The 17,501-nt window shown below is 36.2% G+C and overlaps 1 protein-coding gene across 2 annotated transcripts in view; it reads right to left on the reverse strand.

Moving 5' to 3' along the window:
• Positions 1-17,501, reverse strand: part of LOC115210277 (zinc finger Ran-binding domain-containing protein 2) — a 30,679-nt gene that overhangs the window by 4,001 nt on the left and 9,177 nt on the right. For both annotated transcript variants that reach the window (XM_029778769.2, XM_029778770.2), the window contains exons 2-7: positions 17,240-17,294; positions 12,824-12,929; positions 10,216-10,298; positions 9,251-9,330; positions 7,490-7,660; positions 5,742-6,145 (exon numbers count right to left, since the gene is read on the reverse strand). In XM_029778769.2, the coding sequence (XP_029634629.1) occupies positions 5,742-6,145; positions 7,490-7,660; positions 9,251-9,330; positions 10,216-10,298; positions 12,824-12,929; positions 17,240-17,243 (848 nt within the window). In that variant the 5' untranslated portion in view covers positions 17,244-17,294. The remainder of the gene's footprint in view (positions 1-5,741; positions 6,146-7,489; positions 7,661-9,250; positions 9,331-10,215; positions 10,299-12,823; positions 12,930-17,239; positions 17,295-17,501) is intronic.

The raw sequence follows: 17,501 nt of genomic DNA on the forward strand, positions 1-17,501 counted from the left end.
TCTACTCTTAGTTCAAATTTCAGTTTATGCTGAATTTCATTTTCTTCAGAAAAACCATTTGTTATTCAATTTGTTTGTTTAGAGAACTGTTCACATACAGGTACCCCAGTGTTTTGTGTGTGTATGTACACACACACACACCACATACATAATTTTACAGCTGAATAAAGTATACATTACATTACTTTCTCTCTCACACACATACATAAAGTGAATATGTTTACAGTTTTAAAAGATTTTATAAGAAACTCTATATTAAATACCTCAAGAGAACCAAATATCACAATGAAATACATGTAATTAAAAAAGTAGAATGTGCAATAAGAATAAGAAGACTTGACTGTGTTCAGTAAATTACTTATTGGCAGAAGATAATAGCAACTAATGCTGTCAACACAAAGATAATGATTACAAGCAGGTTGAACTGGAGGGAAACAATGATTGTTGAGAGAGTGGTACATAATTCTTCAGAGCAATAGTATATGTCAGATCAAAACTTCAGTTTAATAAGTGTGGGAATGGGACCAAGACAATAAACTGGAGAAACAATGTGCACAAGCATGAGAAGGAATTTCCAGAAATGTGAACTCAAAAATAGGTGGTTAAGATGCTGTTATTGCCTTAAAGGAACCATGGAGAGTGGAGTGAATTGAAGAAGTTTTGATTGATGTGTTGTTAAATGGTTGAACTACCTACACAAGTGTTATACATTGAAACTGAGTTAATGCTATTTTCTTAAGTCATCTCTCACTTTTCTCATGCATACAAACAGAGCAGATTAGAAAAAATAGTTAACCGTAAAGAATGAAAAGCACCAACAATTCATAAAGGAGTTTGGATTTGAAGATTTCTGAAACTCATGTAGAAATGAAACTAAGGATATAAGACAGATTTTAAGATATGTTGGATATATAAAGAAAATAGCAAATGAGATCCATACAATTCTCCAATTGAGAAAAATGGAAACAGCAATGGAAGAGTCTAAGGAAGCTAGCTTAACTCCTATTTAAAGGATGATATATTTTACATTTTACATTAGAATTTATGCAATATCAATATTTAATGAAGGGTCAGAAGTAGACACCTCATCAAGCATGATTTTATGGATTTTAACCCAAAAAAGAAAGAAAAAATTTAGTTTGATTTCTTGATAAAGATAGAAATTTTCAATTAAATTTCAAGGAGCAGCAGGTTTCCAATATCAAATCTTACAATAACAGGACTAATAAACATAAATCAATCTAGTCTGAAGGTTAATGCAACAATAAAATTACATCAAACTTAAGAGGCCAAATTTAAAGAAGAAATAATAGTTGAGTAAAAGAGAAACAAATATTGATTTTATAGTCAATTAATGAGCAGATGTTGAGTACTGAACAACTGCTTGTCTCAGAATCAATAAAAGTAACATGCTGTAAAACAGCCAATTTTGTTAGATTGAGCTATCTACTCAGAGTTAATAAAGCCCATCCAATAGCAACAAAGATATCAACAATAGATTTTAGCTATATTGGGAGTTTCTGTGTGATCATTTGATAATAGCAGTAGAGTTGCTCTCAAATCACACCCCGTCTTAATAAGAAAGCACATACTGAAGAATGTAGATTTCTGATTAAATTGATTGGGAAAAAACAGAGATGGTCATAGCTGGACCACCTTTAATAATAAGGTTGCTCAAAAAGTGTTAACTTGAAACTAAACAATAACAATAGATCTTAAAATAAAAATAATTTACTGGAAAAAAAAAAGAAGCCTAATCTTCCTCTAAATTTACACATATTTTTAATTTAACATTCTGGAACAAAAACAAGTGTTTAGAGTTTAACAACATTGAACAATAAAAAATGTAATGTCAGTTATAAACACATACACAAATACATACACACAAACATATATATGCATGTGTGTCTTCAAACATTAAAAGCACACAGTACTCACCAATAATTGAAATAAAAGGGGAGGGAAACAAAGAGCAAGAAAGAAAGCAACAACCAGTTATATATAGAAATGCATGAACAGGCAATGATAATACTACAATAATTTGGAAATAAATCAGAACTTAGAAAGTGTTCCTAACTTCTAATCTTACAGATTGCTAAATTGTAAATAAACAGAGATTAAAGTGATGATAATATAATTATATAAACAGGAACTGTTGTTATTTTAAGTGTATGTATTGGGTACCATATACACATCTGTGTGTGCTTGTGCATATATATATATATATATATATATATATATATATACACACACACACATACACATATATATGATCAATGGCAGAATCATTAGAGCATCAGAAAAAATACTTCGCAATATTTGTTAAAGTTCTTTACATTCTACATTTAAATTTCAAATAAATTCTATCTTTTGGTTTGTAAGCACCAGTCTCTATTATGTACTCACAGCAAGTTAAAGACAACATCAGACCACTGATGTTGTCTTTAACTTCATTCAGGTAACTCCTGTAACAATATTGGTACCAAGCTGTACTGGCCCTTGTCTTTTCTTTGGACAATATCAGTGGTATGGAGAGGGATGACCAGTTGCAGAGACAGCTGCTGGTCTTCCTTACAATCTTGCCCAGGCCTGTACCCTTGAGAACACACACTAATGTTACTTCACTGCATTCTATGAATGGAGGCTGAAGCAAGACATTCCAGATCCAGGTCCTTGGTCTCATAAAACATACAGATACCGAAGAAGAGAGGATACTAATCAAATTGTAGTATTTATATATGTATATTAATTTTACATATAACTTTTTTTCATTCTCAAACCATTATAAATATTCTCATGTTTTATAGTTTATAAATGAACTCCGATTGTTAGAGTACCTTTATTTGCAACAGACACATAATATGGAGACAGCATTCGTGTAGTATATGCATCACTCTCCTTATTGTTTAACATTAAGCCCACTCATAAGCAGACCTATAATCAAAGATGTTCCAAGTGTGAACATCCTGTCTTTTATCCAGACAGTATACCTAACTCAAAGTATCCTACAGGCTAGAATGCAGTTTGGGATTTGGCTGCTATATCTATTTAGCTCTCATCCCTCTCCATGCTCTAAAACTATAGCAGAAGTCACATTTGCCATAATAAGCTAACAAACATTCAGGTATTATAAATTACTAACAATGCTATCTGTTGATTATTGTAGTATTTATTTACAGCGAATTAGCCTGATATCAAGAAAACAAGTTCTATGTGTTCAATGGTCAGCAATTTAACAGCCACCCCACCCACCTTTATAGAGTATGAGGTGAGTGTGTGAGCATCCAGTGGATTCATTATTTATTTGCTGCATTTGGAGAAAGAAGTGACGCCCTTAACCTTTGCAGGCTCCCTGAGACTAATGAGCTTTATGTCTTTATTGTTCTATTTAGACTGCTGCAGGTCAACAGTATCTGCAGGAAATACATGGGCAGAGAGAAGATTCTTGAAGGCTGATGTCCTAAAAAGGAAGGACTGAGCATAGAGGTTAATGTGTAGCTGGAAGGGAGGTTAAATGTGTAACAAGGGTGATGAGATGCGGAGGGATGAGTGGGTTGGGGTGCCTGAGTGGCAGAGGTACAAGACAGACCAGCTCTGAAGAACAGAGTAGTGATAGAAGAGACAGACAGAGGAGAGAGTATGCCTGTGCACTAGAGGTTGGAATGTGTTTGTGAATGATTGAATGCTAATCAGTTAAGTGGCCTGACCATGAATGCAGTCCAGGATGTCTGATTATGATTAAAAATAGAATCTGTCAAAGAGCTGAAGAACCAAGAGAGAAGCCAACAACCAACAGCCGACCATACTTGAGGAGTAGATGGATGCACCAAGGTGTTTGGCTATTAAAATAAATATTGTTGTACAAATAAGACCTCTTTGGGATGTATATTTTGGATGGATGTATCGATGGACTGGGTCAAGACGAATCAAGTTTTGGCTATGCAAATGTTTCAATGTCAGTTCTGAGATACAAACTGCTGATTAAGTTTAGTATCAATTTGTCCAGCTGTGACAATGTGAAACTGTAGAATATATTTAAAGTCACACACATACTAATTACAACTTAACTTAGGATATACACAACAGATGGTGTAAAAATAAAGTTGTATGTTGCTGGTAGATGTATAAGAACCAATATACTGGAGCAAGAATGTACAACTGTAGGTGGTGGATGATTGAATCAGTAGAGAATCAGACCATATATCATATGGTTCTGGAGCTGATAAAAAAGTACTAGACTAAAATCCTTAAAAGGGATGCAGAAGCAACACGTCTAAGAATGAGCCAACAAAAGAGCCCTTTCCTAGTTGCTGGACTTGCTAGAAATAGCAGTGAAATCTACCTCAAACCACACACTAACATCTTGAAAAAATGACAATTTAGTCTTAGATATACTGTCTGAATAGAAGTTTGAGATAGTCACAGCAGAAACATCTGACCATAGATTTGTCAGTCCTATTAATTCACACTTGGAGCTAAATAACCCAATGATTGAATAAAAAGCAATAAAAAAAAAATCAGAATTTGAACCAAGTATCACAGTCTGTTTTAACTAGCCAAAACTGGAATGTTTCAATAACAAAATATTAAAAAATCAAAGCGTTCACTTTAATCACCCACCCAATAGCAGCTTTCCACTGATTTTCTCATAAAGATATAAGCTATAGATGGAATAAAAGATGTTTAACACTGATAACAAGACAAAGTGTATTTGTGTGTGAGCAATATCTTTTTTTTTTTTTACAACACTATTGTTAATTCTAGGTGTTTCAAATACCACATTTTTAGGGGAGAAAATGACAAAATTGAAAGCTTGGACAAGCTCTAAAGAGTCATTACATTTGAACAACATTACTGCATGCATGCAACTATTATCTGGGGCAATTGCTGCAGAATTACTGACATTTAAATAATTTAAGCAAATTAATTTTTTTTTTTTTACATCAAACATACTCCTTACCCTTAAAAAAGCTGAAAAAAAATCCCCTTTTTTTGTTGCATATTGATATTTTAGGTTATAGAGAAACAAAATCATTGTCACCACCATCAGTCAGCACACACCTCTTTCAGGATTTATAAAAGAGACATTTTGCTTTGTGCATCTGTATAGATATGGGTGTACACAAGTTAGAAACTAGATATATTGAAAGACAGAAAGACAGTCACACACTCACATACATAAAAAGAAAATTAATGAAAAAAAATGAATTCAACAGGCCAAATCATGACAAGATCTGATAGCATGATACATGACGATGTGTTGTAGTGTAAACTACAAGTTGTTTAAACTTGTCTGTTTAACAATAACAGAGTTTAACTTGGAACATTAGCTAAACAATAATGATATAACATCTCAGGAAAGGATGTGTAGAGACAAAAACCTAATAAAAGTTCACAAGCTGTGGTTTCAAGCAAAGAAAGAAAGGTTCAGAAATATTTCTTAAACCATATCTTTATATTTTCTTATTTATTTATTTTTTTTATAGTAATCAGTGGCTTGCTGAAGAGAAGCAAGCAGCTGTGATTAAGCTGACTACTTACTGATGTGCGTGTGTGCATGTGTGTATATATTAGGTGTTCAGAGAGAGACTTGCTAAACACAGCCATATTTTTTTAGAATAACAGGGAGCCAGTTCACATGGCACCCACCCAAAAGATTGCATAATTATATTTTGTCTTGAATATTTTTTCTTATTCTTTTTTTTTTTTGGTATTTTTTTTTTACCCATTTTACCAGTTACCTGGACCTGGAGCCTGAACAGTTTCTCCTATGTGACTGCCTCTTCCTCTTCTCATCTGACTGCCCTCTCTCTGATGCAATTTGTTGGTCTGAGGTGGCACTGGATACTGAGGAAGACCGTGATCGAGATCTGGAAATGGACCGAGATTGCGAGCGCTGTGAGCTGGATCGTGATGAACGACTGGAAGATGAAGAAGGACTGCGAGAGTAGGACCGAGAACGACTCCGTGATCGGCTGCCTGAACCGGACGATGAACTGTAGCTGGATGCTGACCGAGAGGAAGACCGAGATGAACTAGACCGGGAACGAGATTTACGACTTTTTGATTTGTCATTCTCTTCTTCAGAGTCAACCAGTTTATATTTAGATAAATCACCATCTTCATCATCATCTTCCTCATCCTCCTGTTGATATTAAATAAAATTAAATAAATGAGAACAATGGAGCAAAGATAGGTGTAATGAAGACTGGGGGAGTTGAGGAGACTGGTGATGTGGGAAAAAATAGATGGAGCAAAGAGTAGACAGGTAGAGTGGACAGGATATAGATGACGGGAAAATATGAGTGTAGTGGAGAGGGGATGAGTGGAGGAGAGAGAGCAGGTGAGTAAAAAGGAAAGAGCAGATGAGTAAAAAGGAGAGAGACAAGAGAAAATAAAAAGGAGATGGAGCAAGTCTGTCTCTAGCTTTCTCTCTAAACTTCTCCAACCTTCCTTGTCCTACTGGGGTAGCCAAGTATTTCCTCTATAGTAAGACTACTATCTGTCCCTCTGTCATACTTTAACCTCTCGCCTAGGGCAAGAAAACGTGCAACAAAGACAGAACATACAGGGCAAAAGTGGAGAGAGAAACAAGGAATAAGTAATAAAGATCAACTTTTATGTATGTGTGTCTGTGTACATGTGTTTATACTTGTACTTTTCCAAAATTACTAGACTACAAGCAATGATGTTGCCATTTCCCCTATTGACACAATCATCCACTGGCTTTCAAACTTTAAAGACATATGGAATAATAGACCTCTTACTAGAAAAACAGATAAGAGTTAGGGACAAGAAAGGCATCTGGCTGTAAAACATGCTTTAATAATATATATTCCTCTAACCTATACAAAAACAGATATAAAAATAAACAAAACATATACACACACACATTTATATATCATCATCATCATCATGTCGTGCTTGAGAAGAAGACCCATCAAGCCAAGTAAAATTGCTATCGTGGCAGATACCCATGTCATGCAAATGGCACCTGTGCTGGTGGCATGTAAAAGCACCTATTACACTCTCAGAGTGGTTGGCATTAGGAAGGGTATCCAGCCATAGAAACCATGACAAATCAGCTTGGAGTCTGGTGCAGCTTGCCAGCCCTGGTCAAACCATCCAACCCATGCAAGCATGGACAACAGATACTAAATGGTGATGATCATCATCATTTTAATATCCATTTGTCCATGCTTGCATGGGCCAGATGAAACTTATGACAGATTTTCTTGAGCTTGATGCTTTTCCTTACACCAACCATCATTGGTTTCTAAGGAAGATAATATTTTTGGGGCCCTTTAAACAACAGCCAGGTAGGTTTTCACAGAACACTTTAAACAAAGAACACCATTTTGTATGAATGGTTTCTTTGTTTGCAGTTAGTAAGAAAATGTCCAAAGAGGAAGTCAAAAATGCATCCACATACACCTAAGACTAAAAAAAAAGAAAAACTACATAAAAACAATAAAAAGAGAATATTTACCTCAGAGTCCAGTTTGTACTTTGATACATCACCAGCTCCATCCTCATCTTCATCATCCTCTTCCTCCTCTTTATTGTCATCCTCATCAACACTACGAGCAGTATCTTTTGGTATGGTTGCCTTATCTTTTTCATCATCAGCTTTTCGGAACTTTTTCTTTTTACGTCCAAACTAAAAATGGAGAAATAAATAAACAATGACATGAAGAGATGTCAACAAACCATAGAAGCAACAAACAGAAAATAAAACTATCACCAGCATCTTACAATCTATCCAGAAAGGAACAATCTGTAACGTGTTTCTACCACAGTCAGAAAGGCCAACTGACGTAAAAAAAAATGTTAAATTTGTAAAACTGACTATATTTATTAAGTCAGTAAATCTTAGTCTCAGATACACACACACACACACATCATTATCATCATTTAATGTTTATGTTCCAGGCTAGAATGAGCTGGACAGTTTGACAGTATCCAATGAGTCAAAGAACTACATTGTGCTCCAATCTCTGCTTTGGTATGGTTTCTACAGCTGGATGCCTTTTTTAATGCCAACCACCTCACAGCATTGTACTGGGTGCCTTTTTTTAGTGCCTCTTGCAGGACTACAAACCCTGGGAGAGGGAAATTGGAGTGGCTGGGATGGGAGAAGGTGAGAGCATGGGCAAAGTTCAGAGAATTACTACCTTTTTTTTGGTAACAAAGAGCCTCTCCCTCAAAGTGAAAGGCAGATTGGATGATGCCTGTATATGTACAGCCATGCTACATGCCAGTGAAATATGGGCTGTGATTGCAGAGGACAAGCAAAGGCTTGAAAGAAATTAAGCCAGCATGCTCCACTGGATGTGCAATGTCAGTGTGCATATGTTTTAAGAAAAAGATTGGTTATAAGAGGCATCAGATGTAGTGTGCTTGAGTGATGACTGCACTGGTATTGTCATGTGATACATATGGATGATGACAGCTGCATAAAGAAGTGTTGATCTCTAATAGTGGAGGGGACCTGAAGAAGGAATAGACCCAGGAAGATGACAAGTGACTTCTGGTGATTTGCTGGGCTTGAGAAGACATGTCAAGCTAAGTGAAATCATGGCCATCCACACATACATGTTCTTTACAGCCATGTCCCCTACCACACACACACACACACACACAATTATCTGACCTCTGTCAAAACATTTTAATACCTGCTGCATGCCCCTTAACTCTCTCTCATATGCCTATCTGCACACTTTCCATGCCCTCCCACATCTTCCTTATTTCTGTCTCAGCCACTCCAATTTTCCTCACTATCACTTGCTAGTCATGTCTTCCCCATCTCTAAACATACCCCTCTATTCCCTCTATACTACTTATGCCCCACTACCACCCCCAACACCACTGTTCCTTGTAAGCAAGCCCTAATACATCTCCAAAACCACCTGTTTCTTTCTCTCTCTCTCTCTCACTCACTTTATTTCTCTCTAACTTTCTGTCTCCTACTGGATATTAGGAAGAGCATCCAGCCATAGGAACCATGCCAAAATAGACAGCTGGAGCCTGGTACAGCTCTCCGGCTTACCAACTCCAATCAAACAGTTCAACCCATGCCAACATGATAAACAGATGTTAAATGATGATGATTATGTATACACACACACACATTAACATGAAATATTCTATGCAATGCAAGGAAATAACATTCAGCAAAACTAACAGACAACAATAGTTTATAACGGACAAATGGACAGAGGTTGGTGCTGAACTATTAGTCCCAACTTACTTCATCATATTCATCATCAGACTCATTCCTTTTGATGTATTCTACTACTTCATCTCTTTCCATATAACCACCACCATAACCTGAATATGAAAAGAAAAAGGAAACAAAAACAGGTTAAAATCATCATTGCTACCATCACAAACACATATTATACATGGTTGTGTGGTTAAGAAGTTAACTCTGCAACCATATGTTTTGGGGTTCAATCCCACTATAAGATACACTCGACAAGTGTCTTCTACTATAGCCTTCTGAATGTAGCCATCAAGCCAAGTAAAATTGCAATCGTGGCAGATACCGGTGTCATGTAAATGGCACCCATGCTGGTGGCATGTAAAAGCACCTATTACACTCTCAGAGTGGTTGGCTTTAGGAAGGGTATCCAGCTGTAAAAAACCATGCCATATCAGACTGGAGTCTGGTGCAACTTGCCAGCCCTGGTCAAACAATCCAACCCATGCAACTACTACAAAGCCTTCTGAATGAAACTGGTACAAAGAAACTTTACAGAAGTCTATTATGTGTATGTGCGCATTAGTTTATGTGCCTGCACAAGTACACAACTGTTTATAATCCTTATTGACATCATTTCCAGTTATTCTATGCTTTCAAAAATCAGAGGAATAAAAAAAAAACTTTATAAAAAAAATGGTTAATAAGAAGGGTATCTAGCCATAAAATGCTGCCTTAAGTAGTCCCTATTCAACTCATAATAGCATAGAAATATGGACATCAATAGAACAAACAAATTTGGGGGAAAGCTCTCCACCAGAGAAACTTTCTTTTCAAGGTACACCTCAATTTTAGCTTTTTTACTAAACTGATAAAATGACCCAGTTAGTTTTTTCAGTTTCTAATAAAACAAAATTCTATTTGGAAAACAGAATTAAATAACTTAGAAACAATACAGATTAATCAACAACAATAGAAAAAAAAACGAATAAATAAATAAAAACCACACTTACCCGTTCGTGGTTCAATCCTGCCATATTTCGGAGCATTGCACATGTTACAAGCTGTCCTTCGAGCCCAGTTCACATTACCACAACTAGATAGCACCACATAAAAAACAACAGATAATCAACAATTTTCTTCAGAGTTCTGCATAAAAGTCTTTTATCTATAAGACAATAGGTTTAGAAATATTTTTTTTTAACAGAGATCATATCTCCAGCCCTCATACCTCAGTTAATTTGTCTGTGAGGAGTAACATTCTGAGAGCTGACCCACCACTTCTTTCCAACTCTTCCTCTGACAAAATTTCTTCCATTCAAAACCAGTATTTTTACATTCATCACTCAGCATCCAGTTATATTACAGGTCCACACCAGAACAGCCGTCTCTTACATACATTAGTTGATATCTTTAGTGTTCAGCTGAATTCTCAGCTTACTGGGGCTCTGTCAGCATTATATATGTTTCACACTGAATAAATGCCCAGATGCATGCAAAGATATCACAGACAGTACAGATACCAACACCAAGGAAGGAGCCTCTACATACTCATTCAACTTGACAGAAAGAGCAATCAAATCTTTAAAAAAAGAGAGTGGGTGCACAATGGATAATATATTAAATGCAATGTCTCAAGGGAAAAAAAAAAGGATGGTAACAGCTGCAATGCATTGATCGCAGATATGACTGAACAAGAGCAATAACACCAACATTAGATGGGAAATGTGTGCCATTAAGTTAAGAATTCATTTATTCATTCATAAAGACAAGTGGCTGTTGCAAGAGTTTCTGTTTGTTTTTCTTTTAGACATGACTGTGTGGTTAAGAAACTAGCTTGGTAATGATATGGTTTCAAGTTCAGTCCCACTGTGCAGCACCTTGGGCAAGTGTCTTATACTATAGCCCTGGGTCAACTAATGCCTTGTGAATGAATTTGGTAAACAAAAACAGTTTAAAATTCAATTGTATTGTGTGTGTGTATACATATGTGTGTTTATGTATATGTATGTGTGTGTTTGTTCTCCACTTACTGTTTGACAACCGTGTTGAATTGTTTACATCCCTATAACTTAGTGGTTCAACAAACAATATAAACTGATTAAGTGTCTGACTTAAAAAATAAGTCCTGGGATTAATCTGTTCAACCAAACTTTTCAAAGGATGCCCCAGCATGGCCATAGTCCAACAGCTGAAACAAAATTAAAGATGCTCAAGCTAAGCGTCAGCTGTGTTTCGCACTAGACATGCAGGTTGGGACCCTGCCCACCCACTAAGCCATGACAAAAAAAAAAAAAAAAAAAAATACCCCCCCACCCCACATGTGCAGGTGGCACGTAAAAGCACCCACTAAATTCTTGGAGTGGTTGGTGTTAGGAAGGGCATCCAGCTGTAGAAACCATGCCAAATCAGAATGAAATATGGTGCAGCTCCCCAGCTTACCACTTTTCAGTCAAACTATCTAACCAATTTTAGAAATATTACATTTCTGATTTATACAGTAGCAGCATGATAAAGTAATGGTTTGTTGCTTGTGTCACATGGCCAACTGGAAACGGTGTTTCCTGGGGCTAAATAGCAGTAGCATTTTTCCCTTTCCTGGGACTGCCACATTAAGTTGGCAACAAACCATCACTTTGTCTAACCAATGTCAGCATGGAAAACAGATGTTAAATGATGATGATGATGATAAAAAAACCCATTATTTTGTGTCTCTAGACAAGAAACATTATATTTATACCAGTCTGTCTGAAAAGGTTACTTCTACTTCAGGACTGAGCGGTTCAGTAATAAGGACAATCATCAAATGATGATTACAACAGAGAGGTCAGTAGTCATTATCATCATTTAATGTTCACTTTTAGGTGTTTGTATGGATCGGATGGAATTTGTTGAGGTGAATTTTCTACAGCTGGATGCCTTTCCTGTTGCCAACCATCACCTGTTTCCAAGTAACACAACATTCCCCATGACCAGACATGTTTGCCTTAAGGTGGCATTTGTTTACAACTGTCACATCAAGTTAGGGTAAGGAGACAATAACACACATACATATACACAAACTCATACGTATGCATGCATATATGCGATGGGTTCTTTCAGTTTCTGTCCACCAAATCCACTCATAAGGTTTTAATCAACCAAAATGTATAGTAGGAGACACTTGCAAAAGGTGCCATGCAGTGGGACTGAAGCAAACTTCTGACAACACAACCACACCTAAGAAGGATAACTAATTATAAAAAAAAAAATACAAAAAAAAACCTTCTGCCCTAACTCCCTGTATATATCCAAAAATTGACAAGAGTCAAGTTTGTAATACAAGTTTGACCCTTTTAATATCAATTTTGCTTGACAGTACTTGTATTAAAGTATTCATGTTTAAATTAAAATCTAATTAAAACATATTTCAGATGGTCAAGCCAATAAGGGTGTTTCTATATGGTCCCATGACCTGCTAGAAATAGCAAGAAGACACCTCTAAAAAGATGTGATGATCATAGGTGGGGGTAGGGGTCAAACAAAGACACCACCCTTTTACTAAACTTCACCTTGGTAATGCTGAAAATATAGCAATTTACTTATAGTAACAAAAGTTTTATAACAAATTTATCAGCTTACCTTTTACACTGCCAGTCATCAGCACTAAATAGACCCCTGCTTTTTTCTGCCATTGCCTTGCCAATCTCCGTGCCACCTTTTTTGTACGAGACAATTTCCTTTTTATCTAAAGAACAAAGAGTTTTAGAATTAGATTTGAGACATAAGAAAACACAGTATAAACACTATTTGGCAAACTAATGGGGTAGCCAATAAGTAAATATGCAACCTGCTGGATATGGAAACTAAATCTCACTCAAATCACACCCTTCTGTCTCAAAAAAATAAAAGAGCTTTGGACAATTTAACCCTAGGTACACTATTCTAGAAAAAAGGAGAAAAGTAGGTTGATCACTGCTAGAACTCTAATCATAAATCAGCTTGATAAGGGCTGAGCTGAAGGTACACAACAAAGAAAAGTACAATAGATAATGTCTGTAAAATGAAAGGAAAAAAGGAAGAGATGATCACAACTGGAACATCTCTGATCATGTCTGCTTGGTCAGAGATGACCTGAGACTAAACTTATTTTACAGCAAGGTTCAAAATCTCAAACACTAAATCAGAAGTGTTACCAGATAATGTTTATGATAAAATTGAGCCAACAAGGAAACTTCTCAACCTGCTAGAAATAGTAGATGACTATCTCAAAACACAATATTCTGTCTAATAAAGCAGTAGTTACCAAACTTTTCCAGGTTACTGCCCCCTTGGCATCTAGGCCACACTCCTAGCTCGCCCCCCTCACCATCACAAATATAGACCACTTTCTGTGGCAAATTCAAAACAACTGTATTTCACAAATAAAACTCAAACCTAATTAACCTATTAATGTTTTTTTTACATCTATCACCCCATTTTGGCCACCCCATTATCATCCCACTTTTCTTTAATGCCCCAGCCCCAAGATCTTTGCAATTCTCCAAGGGGGCAGTACTGCCCACTTTGGGAACCACTGTTATAAACCAAAGGAATGACACACATTTGATAATATAATCCCAGATATTCACCAGAAGATACACTGTTTTTGATCATATTTGATTAATCAAAGTTGGCTTGGAATAAAACAACAGTTAATTCTGTTAAGAATCACAAAGATATATAGAACTGTGATTCCAGTTTTTGTAACTCCATAGATGATGACAACCTAAGCAAGTAGTTCTCCCAGAAAAAGTTTTTAAATGTATTAAAGGATGAATGTGTGTCCTGTGCTGAAGAAACACAACGAAACATATGCAGCAAATTTGAACTTACATAATCATCATTTAATGTCCTTTTTCAATGCCAGCAGGGGTTGGGTAGTTTGATAGAGTACAACAAACAACAGGGCTACATTAAGCTCCAATGTCAGCTTTGGCCTGGTTTCTATGACTGGATGCCCTCTCTTTCCTAATGCCAGCCACTTTATAGTGTGTACCGGGTGCTTTTTTTTTTGGTGCCACCAGCACTAGAGAGGGCACCTAGTAACTTGCAAGATGAGAAAAGAACAGGAAAAAGCCCTTTCAGCTAAGTTGGAGCAAGTATTTGAATGGGGTAGTGGTATTATGCCAAGAGTTGAAAGGATAAAACATGACCGAGGGACAAGCATAGGTGTCTTGTCATAGAGGAGATACAAGGCTACCCAACATTTTATAAGAATGGGAGTAATTAGAAAGAAGGCAGAGATGGTAGTAATGAAATGAGATAATTATCTGACAATATCTACCTGGCCATTTGGCCTGTATTCTTGGAAAATACACTGCTCAATGATGATGATGACAAGGGATCATAGCAATAGTGATGATGATGATGGTGGTGGTAATGTGGATCATGGTGATGTCAGTAATACTGATGGCAGTAGTGATGATCTATTGCAGCTTTATAGTCATTTCTTACAACAACAATAATTTAATTCTATTGGGAGAAATTGGAAGTGACATGAGGACAGAGCAGGCCCAAAATAACTGGTCTCTTGGGGACAGCTAGGATTTTGAGATTGGTGCTTGGGTGTTGAGTGTCTTCTACAATAAGTTAAGATCCAAGTAGTAAAGCTTATAGGTTGTGGAAAGAGATCTTGTGAGACCTCTAACAGGTTGCTGTCTGCTATCACAGCATCAACCAGAACAAATAAGACCAAGAGCTCTGAGTCATAGAATAATAATATTTCCAGTTCATTATAGCCAAGGCAAGTCTTTGTTGAAAAAGGAAAAGGAGATATAATCAATTGGGTTGAACCAACATCACAACGTCTGATTTTATTGAGCCACAAGAGATTAATGGTGAGACTGACCCAAATAAGATTTCGATATAATTACCAAACAAACTGAAGCATCCAGGTTGGTTGTCAATAATTAATCCCTGTTTATGGCTTCCTGATAACTTTCATAGGAATTAGATTACAAGATGTGTTAGTGTTTGTGTGTCTGTGCGTGCATGCGTATGTATGTATTTATGTATGTATGTGACCGTGTGTGTTACGTTGGCGATTTTCTATGTTTCTGACGAAGAGCTCTGCCCAAAATGTTAAATCCTCCTTTCTTTCCTTTCCTGAGCGTTCAATAACACTATATCTGTTCCATGTCCTCGCGTTGTTGTGTTTTCTCTTTGTTCATGTTTGGATTAACTATGTATGAATATACATATATATATATATAGTACGAAAAAGGAGGAAGAGAATTTCGATTATCCCCACATGGTGAGTCATAATGCAATATATTTATATATATAATAAAAGAGGGAAAATGCACACAGTTTACATAGTTTTGATATATTTTAAATGAAAGAGTATTGTAGTTGTCGACCAGTTTTACTTTCGCTAATCATGACATTGAAATTATTGTAATTTTGTATTAGGAAAACTTTAGTCCATGTTCTTGTATGAAAGTTTGTGACTGAATCAGCAAGTATAAAAATCTAAGGGGAGGTAATTGGTGATAGTTATTACATGGGACAGGGGAGGTAATTGCTTATTTTCGGGGTGGGATAAATAAACATACAAAAACTCATAAGCGAAAGTAGTGAGATGAAATATGAAGTGATGGATATGTGATCATGAATTAAAATATATACTGAAACCAAAGTTGGTTATGCATTCGTATTTAGGTGCGTTTTGTAGTTTTCAATAAATAAATTTTCATTTATCTACTTGATTTTTCTACTTGTTGATTCATTCACAAACATTCATACAAGAACATGGGCTAAAATCTTAAGAAAATACGAAATTACAATAATTTCAATGTCACGATTAGCAAAAGCAGTCAACAACCACAATACTCTTTCATTTAAAATATATCAAAACTATGTGCATTTTCCTTCTTTTATTACATATGTGGATATGTGTGTGGGTGGGTGTGTATCATCATCATCGTTTAACGTCCGTTTTCCATGCTGGCATGGGTTGGATGGTTCGACTTGGGTCTGGAAAGCTAGGAGGCTGCACCGGGTTGATCTGGCAATGAGGGGACTCAGTACTAATGTTTTGACGTTATCCATGACATTTTATTTTGAAGTAACTCCAAAATAAATATATATAGGCATGGCTGTGTGGTAAGAAGCTTGCTTCCCAATCACATGGGTCTGTGTTCAGTCCCACTGTATGGCACCTTGGACAAGTGTCTCTTACTATAGTCTCAGGCTGACCAAAGCATTCTGTGTGGATTTGGTACACAGTTTATGTCCTTGTAACTTAGCAGTTTGACAAAAGAGACAGATAGAATAAGTACTAGACCTAAAAAAATAAGTCCTAGGGTTGATTTGTTCAATTAAAACCTTGCAAGGCAGTGCCCCAGCATGGCCATGACCAAATGACTAAAACAAGATAATTCTCACTACCTCAAGGTGTAAAGTGATCAGAATTACTCGTATTTTAATTTTTGTGTGTACAGGATAATAGTAATTTTTGTCACATACTTAGCCACGTATTGTAACATAGAATTTCATGACCAGACACAATCCTTGGACTGATAGTGGCTGATAGTGAGAACTAACTGGTTTCAGCCATTGGACTGTGGCCAAGCTGGGACATTGCCATCAAGAGCTGTCATTGATTATATTGATCTCAGTACTTTCTCTGATAACTACTTAATCTCAGGAGGAGCAAGGGCAAAGCTGACACAAGAAGATTTTACACTCAAAACATGAGATAGTCAATACCACAAGGTATTTTGTTTGATGTTTGATTCTTCCACAGATTTCTTAAGATTACAATGTAAGAATGAGGGGTGTGCAATGAAGAAAGGCATCTTCAGCAGTCTGTATAGTGGATTAGGAAGAGCTGCATTGCTGGGTAAACAATTCTTGGTTTGGAGGAGTTAATGAGATTCTCCAGGTGTTGTAGACATTGTTTTTTGAATGAACAGCTATAAGTGACCACTTGAGAAAGTGAGTGTTTGTAGCAAATCTTTAAAAAAAATAAATCACAATAAATGAAAAATGTTTTTGAAGAATAATTATAATTACCCATTTTGGAAATTTCGTTTTCCTCAACAGGGACAAGCAAATCACAGCTTTCCTCCTGGAATAAAACAAAACTATTTAATATTAATAAACGCAAATTAAAAAAGAAAAAAACGATTTTTCATGCTAATAGAAGGAGATAGGAAAACAGTATGAAATTTGAGAAGGAACTGAAGGAAGACATGTGAAATGAGATATCCTTAACTTGCAAAACAACAGTTCGAGACAAGAAGGACATTTAAACGCTTCAATAATATATTTATTC

Source organism: Octopus sinensis, linkage group LG4 (genome assembly GCF_006345805.1).
Source record: "Octopus sinensis linkage group LG4, ASM634580v1, whole genome shotgun sequence".
Classification (NCBI taxonomy): Eukaryota; Metazoa; Mollusca; class Cephalopoda; order Octopoda; family Octopodidae; genus Octopus; species Octopus sinensis.